The sequence below is a fragment of the Embiotoca jacksoni genome, unplaced genomic scaffold (assembly GCF_022577435.1).
Source record: "Embiotoca jacksoni isolate LCO1_2020_lvr unplaced genomic scaffold, fEmbJac1.0.p SCAF_85, whole genome shotgun sequence".
NCBI classification, from domain to species: domain Eukaryota; kingdom Metazoa; phylum Chordata; class Actinopteri; family Embiotocidae; genus Embiotoca; species Embiotoca jacksoni.
In genome coordinates, this window is record NW_027185442.1 from 729,712 (window position 1) to 742,211 (window position 12,500).

General features: G+C 47.3%; 2 protein-coding genes across 2 annotated transcripts in view; both read right to left on the reverse strand.

Annotated features, from left to right (window-relative positions):
• Positions 1-3,322: 3,322 nt before the first annotated feature.
• On the reverse strand, positions 3,323-5,613 carry LOC138192381 (myeloid-associated differentiation marker-like protein 2). The gene is made up of 2 exons (XM_069139743.1): positions 5,333-5,613; positions 3,323-4,125 (listed from the first exon to the last, which is right to left on the reverse strand). Exons 1-2 carry the CDS (start codon positions 5,611-5,613, stop codon positions 3,486-3,488), a joined length of 921 nt encoding a protein of 306 aa, XP_068995844.1. The 3' UTR covers positions 3,323-3,485.
• A 2,201-nt stretch (positions 5,614-7,814) lies between these two features.
• Positions 7,815-12,500, reverse strand: part of aspscr1 (ASPSCR1 tether for SLC2A4, UBX domain containing) — a 16,639-nt gene continuing 11,953 nt past the window's right edge. The window contains 4 exon segments of the mRNA XM_069139812.1: positions 7,815-8,084; positions 10,522-10,745; positions 11,176-11,245; positions 11,340-11,391. Coding sequence (XP_068995913.1) covers positions 8,074-8,084; positions 10,522-10,745; positions 11,176-11,245; positions 11,340-11,391 — 357 coding nt within the window. The 3' untranslated portion in view covers positions 7,815-8,073.

Here is a 12,500-nt window from a genome sequence, read left to right on the forward strand (position 1 = left end):
CACAACCTCAGCAACACACAACATAAACACACAACCTCAGCAACACACAGCATAAACACACAACCTCAGCAACACACAGCATAAACACACAACCTCAGCAACACACAACATAAACACACAACCTCAGCAACACACAACATAAACACACAACCTCAGCAACACACAGCATAAACACACAACCTCAGCAACACACAACATAAACACAACCTCAGCAACACACAACATAAACACACAACCTCAGCAACACACAACATAAACACAACCTCAGCAACACACAACATAAACACACAACCTCAGCAACACACAACATAAACACAACCTCAGCAACACACAACATAAACACACAACCTCAGCAACACACAACATAAACACAACCTCAGCAACACACAACATAAACACAACCTCAGCAACACACAACATAAACACACAACCTCAGCAACACACAACATAAACACACAACCTCAGCAACACACAACATAAACACACAACCTCAGCAACACACAACATAAACACAACCTCAGCAACACACAACATAAACACACAACCTCAGCAACACACAACATAAACACACAACCTCAGCAACACACAACATAAACACAACCTCAGCAACACACAACATAAACACACAACCTCAGCAACACACAACATAAACACACAACCTCAGCAACACACAACATAAACACAACCTCAGCAACACACAACATAAACACACAACCTCAGCAACACACAACATAAACACACAACCTCAGCAACACACAACATAAACACAACCTCAGCAACACACAACATAAACACACAACCTCAGCAACACACAACATAAACACAACCTCAGCAACACACAACATAAACACACAACCTCAGCAACACACAACATAAACACACAACCTCAGCAACACACAACATAAACACACAACCTCAGCAACACACAACATAAACACACAACCTCAGCAACACACAACATAAACACACAACCTCAGCAACACACAACATAAACACACAACCTCAGCAACACACAACATAAACACAACCTCAGCAACACACAGCTCTTCATCACTGCCAAAATCTCCCCCAGCACACAAACACACTTCAAATCCGCTGCTCATCTGCTCCGTCTGTGTGCATGTTTTTCACTTGTATTCACTTACTAATTTACATAAATTGGTACAATGTTTAAAATAGCAAATCTCTGGAAGTCACACGGTGACGTTTTCTGCAGTCGCAGACAGATTTGGACTCGAGAGCAGCCAACTGGTGCTGGATTTGCTGCCGAGCACGGAGACAGTTCTGGAGACGTATGCTGAGCCACAGTCGCTTCGCAAGGACTTAATATAATACATCCGTAGCACTCACAGCTGTGACAGGACACTACGCTGATCCTGGATTAGACAGAGATGAGATTCACTGTGGTGACAAAAGCAAAGAGGAGGGAAGGATGGACAGAAGGAGGATGAGGAGGAGGAGGAGGAGGAGGAGGAGGAGGAGGAGCAGCAGAAGCAAGAGCAAGAGCAGGAGGAGGAGGAGGAGGAGGAGGAGGCTGGTACTATGTGTGAGGAAGAAAGATGGAGACAAAATCTGGAGACAAAATTCTGGAGGAAAAAGTGAGAAATCTTAATGGAGGTGAAAAAAAAAGAGAGACTGAATGGATCCGATCTGTTCTTCTGTTTCAGTCCTGTGAAAAGCAGCAGTTCTGTCTGAGAGCTCCGTCTGTGGTCCTCCACCCCCGAAGGTGCAGCGATGGTCCGATGATGTAATGATCGAGGACCAGAGCCGGAGACGAGGACCTGTTGGGTCACGGATCAGAGCGACCGATCGTGTCCTGACGAGAAGATAAAAAGGAAATGAGCAAAGGAGAAAAGCATATTGTGAACTGATTTCTGATTTAATTATTCGCTGAATACGTACGTAGTAGATCCTGAACCGAAGATCATTGAGGAATCACACTTATAAACTTCCACCTGTCCTCACGCAGGTTGTGCAGAAGCAGATGGAGTCCAAAGATGTTTTCAAAGGGGTGAGAGGCAAGTGAAGGAGTTGAAGAGTCTGTGGTCTCGTACACGGTGAAGGTCGGATGGAGCTGGAGGTCGACGGCGGGTGACGGAGAAGGAGAAGCTTTGGATTCAACAGTTGATCTACGTCCTGACCTTCACTTTTGGTCACGAGTTTTGAGGAGTCACCAAAACAATGACAACGTGGATACAAGCAGCTGAAATGAGTTTCCTCCACGAGGTGGTCGCGTTCGGCTTTCAGAGAAGTTAAGGAGCTCCGACATTCAGAGGAAACTCTGCTCTTCCTTTTTGAACGGAGCCTGTTGAGGTGGTTCTGACCAGGTCTCCTCCGAGGAACCTTCCATTGGAGGTTCTCTAGACCGTCCAGCTGGCAGGAGACACCAGAGTGGACTCAGAGCACGCTGGAGGGATGTTATATCTGCTCTGGCCTGGGAACAGCTGAGGAGACCCGAGGAGGAGCTGGAGAACCGGAGGACCGGTCCGTCGGGCTCAACCTGCTGCCACCGCAACCCAAACCCAGATCAGCGATGGAAGACGGACGGATGGACGGACGGACGGAGAAATGTTCCACGAGGTTCTCCAGCTGCTTGCTGACGTTGTTTAGTGGCGGACAGGTTGAGTTCAACCAATTCATAAGAACCTTTTCAATGAACTGGAATGATTGTAGCAGCTGACTTTTTTTTATTTGAGGTAAAATCAGATGGTGTTTAATGGACTTTCTAACCACCACAGATCAGTGCAGTCAGTTTGACCTTTGACCTGTTAGTTATGGACGTATTATGTCTTTGTGTGACTACAAACATCCCTCGGTCACACGGACCACATTGTTCTTGAAGATTTGGACGAGATGCAGCAGAGACACTTTCTGTTTTCGTTTTTCTTCTAGACTGAAGGAAGATGATTTTAAAGGCACCAGCTTCTTATAAACGCTGAGTCATGGCTTCAACATGAGCGCAGACAGCTCGTGTTTATTTTTGGCTGCGTGGGGAGAGTCCGGAGATCGTCGGTGTGGCTGGCGGATGACAGAGATGCCACAGATGCCACACATGCCAAAGCCAGATTTACTATTTATACACAAGACTACGATGTGTTGTTTGAACAGAAATAAGAAAATGTGTCGTGATGAAGGTCAAGAAGAACGGGAGTCTTGTGTTGTGAGGATTTGGCAGCGAATGGCAGTGAACCCGGGCTGCTTGGGGGAGGCCGGTTCTCGGGGGGTGGACGGGGTCAGTTGGAGGGGGGGTGTCATCTCACTGAGGTGTGGCAGAGGGGAGGTGTGGAGGGGGGGGGGGAATTCCTCGAATGCTTTCAGTTTGAATCTGCAGAGTCTCAGCTGCAGGCGAAGTGATGAACCACTTCACCTTCAGTCTCTTCTGTCTTTAAATATCAAATCAATTCACACTAAACTATAAACAATGAAGCTAATCAATAATTTAAACCCGTGAAGCCAGTGATGCCAAACAAAGTCTCCGAACGGCGTTACACTCGCGGGTTTGAGGGCACATATCGTATCCTCTGGGAGTAGAACAGGTCCGCCACGTACAGTCCAAAGTTAACGCAGGAGAACACGGCTACGACCACCTTGCTGTCCCACGGACACTTCCCCTGCGGGCAGGACGCAGGTCTCCACGGAGACCCGTATTTGGGGTCGAAGCAGAACACGGGCCACACCACGGATGCACTGAGGTAAAGCAGAACCTGCAGGAGGGTGCAGACCACCACGAAGCGGTCGAAGGGCATGCAGCGCACGGTCTTGGTCCGCCGGCACACCGTCATCACGACCACCAGCGTCGTCAGAGCGAAGCAGAAGGCGTAGACGACCACGCAGTAGATGGTGGCGGCGTAGCGGGAGAACTGGCTCCCGTTGGCCAGCGCTCCGAAGATGATGCAGGCCACGAAGCCTTGGACCACTTTGAGGAGGCCGGAGACGGTGGCCATGTAGCCCGCCACCATCTGGCCCGGCCTGGCCCGGCACAGAGCCACCTCGGCCCCGTAGGCCACCGCGCCCAGGATGGAGCAGACGGTGACGGCGACACGGAAGTTACGGACGTCGCAGCCGGCGTAGGGACATTCAGACCGGACGAAGAACAGCGGGTAAACCACAGAGGCCGTCACGTACCTGCAGGACGGGACGGAAACGGACCGCTGGAATCATTTCAATAAACCAGAGGAAAAAGATGCTGAAGGGCCACGATGGGGTGAATATGGACATAATACTAATATGTACAGTTTTATGTGGGATAAAATGATCTCAAGATCCACTAACTGACTTATTTTGGAACCTTTCAGTCTGAACATCAGATCACAGGATCATCATCATCATCATCATCATCATCATCATCATCCCTGATGTCTACGACCACTCAGTTCAAATGTTCCTCACCTGGATCCTGTGATGACACCTGATCCTCTTCCATTAAAGATGAAGACCAGAGATGTTTTGACAGATCTGATCTTACATTGACATCATTTTGTATCTAAACCTGCATAAATGGATTTTTTTTGTTTTTTGTTTGTTGCAGTTTATATGATGAGTTTGTTAACTAACATCTTATCAATTCTTAGAGCAACATGAATATTCATTTGGAGCCACATCTGATGAATTAAGACCAATATTCTCTCTAATTTCAGGTGTGGTTTGTCCTCCACCAGCAGCGTTCAGACGTTTCATCAGAGCTGGAAAACTCTGACGAAAGCAGTGAACCAAACAGTAAAGTCAATAAAACAATGAGGTGAAACGTGCTAAAAATCAGGATTCTCAGTTGGTTCATCAGCACAAACAAAACTTTCACATTACAAATGATCAGGTGCTCCAGTGTTAATATAAACTATTGATTATATAGCAGCTTTAAGTATTTTATGGGCAGGCTATAATAACTTCAGTGATAGATTTTAACAGGGAACAACCAATGAAAATGAAGTAATGAATTTAGTTTTTAAGGTTTTTCGACCTTTTTTTAGAGACTGATCTTGATGCTACGTGTTTCTCAGGACTCAGTCAACAGCATCACGTTGCAAAGATAATTGAAAGTTAAGGTTTGAGTCTCAATTAATGTGTTGATCTCTCAGATGGAGGTTGGAACGGATGAGGTAACAATGACGGGGTCCCGGTAACAATGACGGGGTCCCGGTAACAGGGGTCCCGGTAACAGGGGTCCCGGTAACAGTGACAGGGGTCCCGGTAACAATGACGGGGTCCCGGTAACAGGGGTCCCGGTAACAATGACAGGGGTCCCGGTATGACTTCCTGTGCAGAAACTCTCTGGAAACTTCTCCACCTCAAAGACACCCAACAGATCATTTCTACACCTGAACACGTGACTCACATGAGCGTGGCGAAGGCTGCACACGTGACCGTCAGGTTGTCCCAGGACACGCGCAGGTAGCTGTGGAGACGAGTCGCATCCAGGAAAAACACCAGGACCGACATGGCGAAGCAGAAGCACCAGGCCGCCATGCAGAACACGCCGTGAGAGCCGCTGTAGCCGGCGCTGTGGGTTACCATGGCAACCACAGCGCAGCCCATGGCCAGCTGACAGACGCGGGCAGCACCGAGAGCTGAGCAGAGGGCCTTCCTGTTCAGGTACGGACCACCTGGGGAATCCATGACTCACAAATCAGGAAGTAAATCTTCAACGGTGGGATCGAAGAGAAGAGAGGAGATGTGGAGTTTAAAGGCTTCAAGGTTTCAGATCAAGTCTTGTGATGTCATCTATTAGTTCCTCTCTCAGATCCAAAGCATTGAATTTCACAATAAGACTTTTACCTGACTTCCTCTTCGTCTCTTCATCCACCTCCAGTCTTTCTTTGCATCTCTTCAGTACCAATAAAACACTGCAGAACTTCTCCAATCATCAATGAACGTCTCAAACTCTGCTGTCACTTCCAGCTTCCTCCACAAACATCTGGCAGGACATCCAGCTGTTTACAGACCTGCTGATGGTCTTATTTCTGTGATGATGAGTCAGCAGGTTTTGAGATCTCCAGACTCACCTCACACTGAGTGTCCAGACTGAGTAACGTTCACCCAGCAAACCAGGAAAGAGTTCAAATATCCCATCTGCCTGTTTGAGAAGCTCCTTGATGACTGAAGTAGCTGCTCGTCAGTGACATCAGAACCTGGTTCTGGTTCTGGTCCTGGTCCTGGTCCAACCGCTCAGCTGGAACAGTCCACACTCTCCTCGTCACTCACGCAGCCACCGGTATGTTCGGTCTCAACCCTCATCCTCTGACTTTCCCTCTGTCTACGTGGGGGCTGCTGAGGGGGGGGGGGGGGGGGGTGCTGGTCAGTCACAGCAGAATGGAAGTTATTTTGGGTTGGGCCGGCAGCACGCGGGGGGGGTCGGAGAGGGGGTGGGGGTGGTTGGGTGTGCAGACACACTGCAGACCGAGTCTGACTGAAGACAAACATACAAATCAGTTCACTTATCAAACTAGATATTAATATATAGATATTAATATATAGATATTAATATATGGAACCTCTGAAGAGACATGACATGTTCAGAATAAAACTTCTCCGTCTTCAGGTCCCTGAAACACATTTTTCTGTGATCGTTCTCCTTCCATCACCACTTTGTCTTTGAGTCTTTTCGTCGTGTCTCTGACGGGAGGATCTCCGTCACCTCCACCTGCTAAATAAGCAGGAGAACATTTTACATGCGTGTGCAGAATATGAAATGTGTTAAAACTCATCGCTGTGATGTTTCTGTGCTATGATGCACTCTGAACGATGCCTGACTGATCATCTTCAAACTGCTCCTGCACATACTCACATAAATTATTTATTTTTTCAAGAGTTTTAGAAATAAAAAGAGGTTGTCAAAGTTCATTCATTGTTAAATGATGACACAGTTGGATGCAGACTGATTTGTCTGTACGTGAACCTGCCAGGCTGCTTAAATTATATAGTTTCTCCCTATTATTGCTATAAACTGACATCACTTTGATAATGAAGGTGTTGTTATGTATGTTTCCTTACAAACCCTCACCTGGCTGACGTCACAACCTGCTTCAGGTGCATGTGGTGTTGCAGCAGCAGCTCCATTAATGGGACTTTTCTCACCGCTCTGGTTTATCAGGTCTGTCCTCGGGTCTCTGTCGCCCCCTGCTGGTGAAAGACCACCTGTTCACACTGTGGTGAGCTGTGTGGCCTCTTCATGCTACATACTTGTCATACAAATAAACACCATGAAATGAAATAAATAAATAAATCTAAAAAAAAAAAAAAAGAGAAGCTGCTGCAGATTTATGACAGAATGGTGACTCAAAAGAAAAGTCAGCACTATGTAGTGTTCAAATACTTTAAGGGAGGCAGGAAATACTTTGCTGTATAAAAGTGGAAGGACTGCACATAAATAGATTAATAAACAACAAAGGAAAAATTACATGAGGAATTAAAGATGAAAATATGGAGGAGAAATCTGATGAATCCGGTTTGAGCTGAAGACTTCAGGTGTTCAGGAGGTTGCAGAGCTGCAGTCTCAATTATTTACAATTCTTTTAATCCTTCAAACTGCTACAGGTCGACATGCTTAACCTTAAAGGTGCAGTATGTAAGATTTAAGTCCCGTCTTGTAATACCACTTTGTACATTAGGAGGCGATAGTGAGTCTCTGCAGCAGGTTAGCATGCAACACAATTCACACAAGCGTTTTTACATATTCAAACTATTTCTTCACATTCGGTGAATACTTTTAGTTCATTTTTGAATTTTTTTTTTAACTAAAAATATTACCGCGGCTATTTAAGTATTAAAAACAGAAACTCTGAACGTGATATTTGACGTAAACAAGACAAGACAAGACATTTAGTACAACAATCTTTATTCACTTTGCACTCCGTTGAGTCTCCTCATCGCGCTGCGCTCCCACAGATCAACACAGCAACCTTCATTTATTCAAACATCTATCTCTTTATTTAAAAGCTGCGGTGAACGACGGCAGGCGTCCTCCATGGTGGATTCAGTCCACTGATGTCACAACGTTGAGCCTCTGTTGAAGTGCTGGAAGTATTTAAGTGCATCGCTCGTTGTGTTGTGGTCCGGCATCCCATCATCACAGCACTCTTATTTCTTACCTGAGCAGGAAACAGGAAACAACACTTAAGAATAATATCTGCTAATCAAATAAACAACACAAATTAACATTATTATTATTTCTAAAGAATATTTTAGCATCGTTATAGCCTTAAAAAAATCAACATAGAGGAATGACTACACAAGAAGCAACTCATAATTAATAATTAAAAACCAAATGCTACGTTTAACTCATTCTGATCAATACAGGTTCTTTTATTTTAATATAATGAAGCTGAAACACAATCAGTCGGTTTCAAAACACTCGGAGCAACATGAGACCCAATAAATGAATCTGGTCACCGCGATGCAGGGACACACACACACAGACACACACACACACACACACACACACAGACACACGGACACACACACACACACACACACACACAGACACACGGACACACGGACACACACACACACACACACACACAGACACACACAGACAGACACACACACACACACACACACACACACACAGACAGACAGACAGACAGACAGACACACACACACACACACACACACACAGACACACACACACACACACACACACACACACACACACACACACACACACACACACACACACAGACACACAGACACACACACACACACACACACACACACACAGACAGACAGACAGACAGACAGACAGACAGACACACACACACACACACACACACAGACACACACACACACACACACACACACACACACACAGACACACACACACACACACACACACACACACACACACACACACACACACACACACACACACAGACAGACAGACAGACAGACAGACACACACACACACACACACACACACACACACACACAGACAGACAGACAGACAGACAGACACAGACACACACACACACACACACACACACACACACACTTCTGTCCTTTGGTTTTAACTTTCCTCATGAGACTTGTGTGGACGCACACGGAGATCAGCCAGAAATAAAAATATGCACAAAAAACAAAAACACAAACAAGACAGAGGGAGGAAAAGGAGCAACACTGGAACCAGAACCATCCGGACGGTGACCGCCAGAACCGCCACAATAGAACAACAGAGGAGCGCCGGGTCGGGTCGGGCCACAGGGGGCTGGTTCTGTGTGATGTGGCCTGGCGGCCGGCTCTCTCTCGGCGTCTGTAGTGGTGTCCCGGGTCGGAGGGGGTCCACCGGCCTGAACTAATTGCTTCATCCGAACATGCATCTTTATCTTCTGAGTCATCAGGATTTCTCGTTAGCTGGTTTGTGGGTTTGTGTGTTTACAGCGACGAGAACCGAGAAGCTTTCTGTCCTCTGCAGAAACTAAGACGGCTGAAACACTCGTTTCTGTGTCGAGTGTTGTGCCGCCGCTCTCGTACCGGACCTGCTCAGTGCAGCTCACATCAACTCTGGCGTGTTCACTGCTTCTTTTGGGCCGGTGTGAAAGCTGTCAATCAAAAAGAGGTGTGGACTAAACAATCGGACAGAACCGGTCTGGAAGCAAAGCAGACAGCAGATGTTTGTTTCAGTTCAAAAGCTGAACGACTATTAAATCATCTGCTGATGGGAAACTGTGAGCGGAATATGAGACAATATTAGTTCTAATATTTCAGAGAGTTGTATTATAATTGAGGAGCTCATGATGACACGAGATATTCTTTTTGAAGGCTGATACGTACGTTTGTGGCCTTAATACAGCAAGTGTCCTTGTGTTGGACCTGTTGTAGTGAACTGGAGCTTCTGACAGTTCTCTAATATGTTTTGCTGTCAGAGAGGAAATATGTTCCCGACAAGACGTCACTTTTTACTGCAGAAATGAACTTGAAGCCAAAAATTACGACACAATGAGAAGCAGCCGCAGACGTCAGGGTCCTTCCATCCGGCCTGTGATGATAATCTGTTACCATGGGAACACAGAGCTTTCAACGATGCCTGAAAAAGTGAAACGGTTTCAAGACAAAGCTGTTGTTCTGTATTCTGCCAGATCCTCGATAATAAACATGGAGGAACCTCTCGTCCTCTGTCAACGGGAACCTAAAGATCTTTATCCAAACACAGTCCGACAGGAGGAGCCGGGGATCGAACCCCCGACCAGCCGGGGATCGAACCCCCGACCGGCCGCTCCACAATTCAGCTTCAGTCTCAAATAATGATTCACTCATTTCTTGTTGAGCTTCCAGAGCAGGTCGGGTGTGTGCGTGTGTGTGTGTGTGTCTCTGTGTGTGTGTGTGTGTGTGTGTGTGTGTGTCTCTGTGTGTGTGTGCGTGTGCGTGTGTGTGTCTCTGTGTGTGTGTGTGTGTGTGTGTGTGTGTCTCTGTGTGTGTGTGCGTGTGCGTGTGTGTGTCTCTGTGTGTGTGTGTGTGCGTGTGTGTGTGTGTGTCTCTGTGTGTGTGTGTGTGTGTGTGTGTGTGTGTGTGTCTTCTCTGTCATGTCCTGACCTGGAAGCTTGAGCCACTTGGGGACCTTCCCCGGGTCAGATCTGGTGGGTTTGGCGGCCTGTGTGTGTTCAGATGGGTCTCGCTCGTCCCGCGTGGACCCGCTGGTGTCCACCGGCAGCTCGGAGGAGGAGGTGGCGCTGGAGGAGGAGGTGGCGCTGGAGGAGAAGGTGGCGCTGGAGGAGGAGGTGGCGCTGGAGGAGGGTGTTGGGGACCGCAGCATGCAGCTGAGGTCGTGAGAAGAGGAATAAAAAACACATCATTAAAAATCTTAAAGATGCTTTATAGGAGTGAAGGAGGACTTGATGAGCGTTGTTAAAGTTAAATGAGATAAAGATGGGAGTGACGACCTTGTTGGATAGCTGGAGGTCACTCTGGGAAACGGTCTCTATCTTTAGAAGGAAAACGGTTTGTGTGTGCGTGAGAATCTGTCTGCGTGTGGAGGAAATGAGGGCGCATGGGGGCACCTGAACCTCAAAGGGATTCCAGTGATGACAGCTTTGTGACAGGAAAATAGGCTGGTTGCCGCGGGATACAAGTGCATATATATATATACACACACCCACACCCCCCCCCCCCACACCCACACACCCCTCCCCCCCCACACACACACACACACACAGGCGCGCGTTCAAACACATACACGAGTGCACATACCTGGCAATAGATTCATTTGCTTGCACGGCTGAGACGGAGGATTCAAGCAGTTCTGTCTTTAAGTAAAAATCTGAGGAGGAAAAACACACAATGTCAAATATTATTGTGTTTTTATCTTCAGAAATAAACAGATCTGATTCTGATCAGCAGCAGAGGACACAAACCTGTCTTCACTTCACAGCCAAAGTACACCAGCGCACCGGGAAACAGGTCAGCCTAGAGACAGACAGACGGAGGGACAGACAGACGGAGGGACAGACAGATGGAGGGACAGACAGATGGAGGGACAGACAGACGGACAGACAGTGAACAGAAGCTTTCATAAATGTTTTCTCACACGTCAAGTTCTTTAAACCAGAAATCTCCAAACTAAAGTTCTTTAAATGAAGCGCCGCCACATCCAAGAAGTCAAGTTGATTGTGGGGATGATTCATTGCTCGAGGATCTCAACCAGCAACCGGAGCTCTTTGAAGTTCACCACAAGATGAGCACCAATCAAATGGTTAGTGAAAAGACTTTCACCCCCGGAGCAGCACATTCCTCCCCCTGATGGTCTTAATGGTTTTAATGGATATTATCCTCCGTACAATTACAGGGAGCAACGCAGACAGACAGGCAGGGGGGCACGCCTGTCAATCAAACACAGGAAACTAAACCTGTTAGAGCAACACGGGGGAGCAACACGGGGGAGCAACGCTGGGGAGCAACGCTGGGGGAGTTAATGAAGGTTAATAATAGAAGTGGTGAGTTGAAACAAGCTTTACTGTCATCTTCATCATTAGTCTTCATCATTAGTCTTCATCATTAGTCTTCATCATTACTCTTCAGTCTTTGGTTTGTGTGATTTGAAACATATTTTACAAGGAAACTCAGGACATTAAAAAGTCAGTCAGCACTTGAATTCAATGTCACTACAACCCGTCTCACACCCTCCACTACAACCCGTCTCACCCTCCACTACAACCCGTCTCACCCTCCACTACAACCCGTCTCACCCTCCACTACAACCCGTCTCACACCCTCCACTACAACCCGTCTCACACCCTCCACTACAACCCGTCTCACCCTCCACTACAACCCGTCTCACCCTCCACTACAACCCGTCTCACCCTCCACTACAGCCCGTCTCACTCTCCACTACAACCCATCTCTCACCCTCCACTACAACCTGTCTCACTCTCCACTACAGCCCGTCTCACTCTCCACTACAGCCCGTCTCTCTCACCCTCCACTACAGCCCGTCTCTCTCACCCTCCACTACAGCCCGTCTCTCACCCTCCACTACAACCCGTCTCTCACCCTCCACTACAACCCGTCTCACCCTC

Bases quoted from the DNA above. Each gene is read 5' to 3' on its own strand.
- LOC138192381 (XM_069139743.1), bottom strand. From the start codon at position 5,613: ATGGATTCCCCAGGTGGTCCGTACCTGAACAGGAAGGCCCTCTGCTCA. The intron at 4,126-5,332 runs GTGAGTCACGTG...CCCGTCCTGCAG, and splicing joins GCAGCCTTCGCCACGCTCAT to GTACGTGACGGCCTCTGTGG.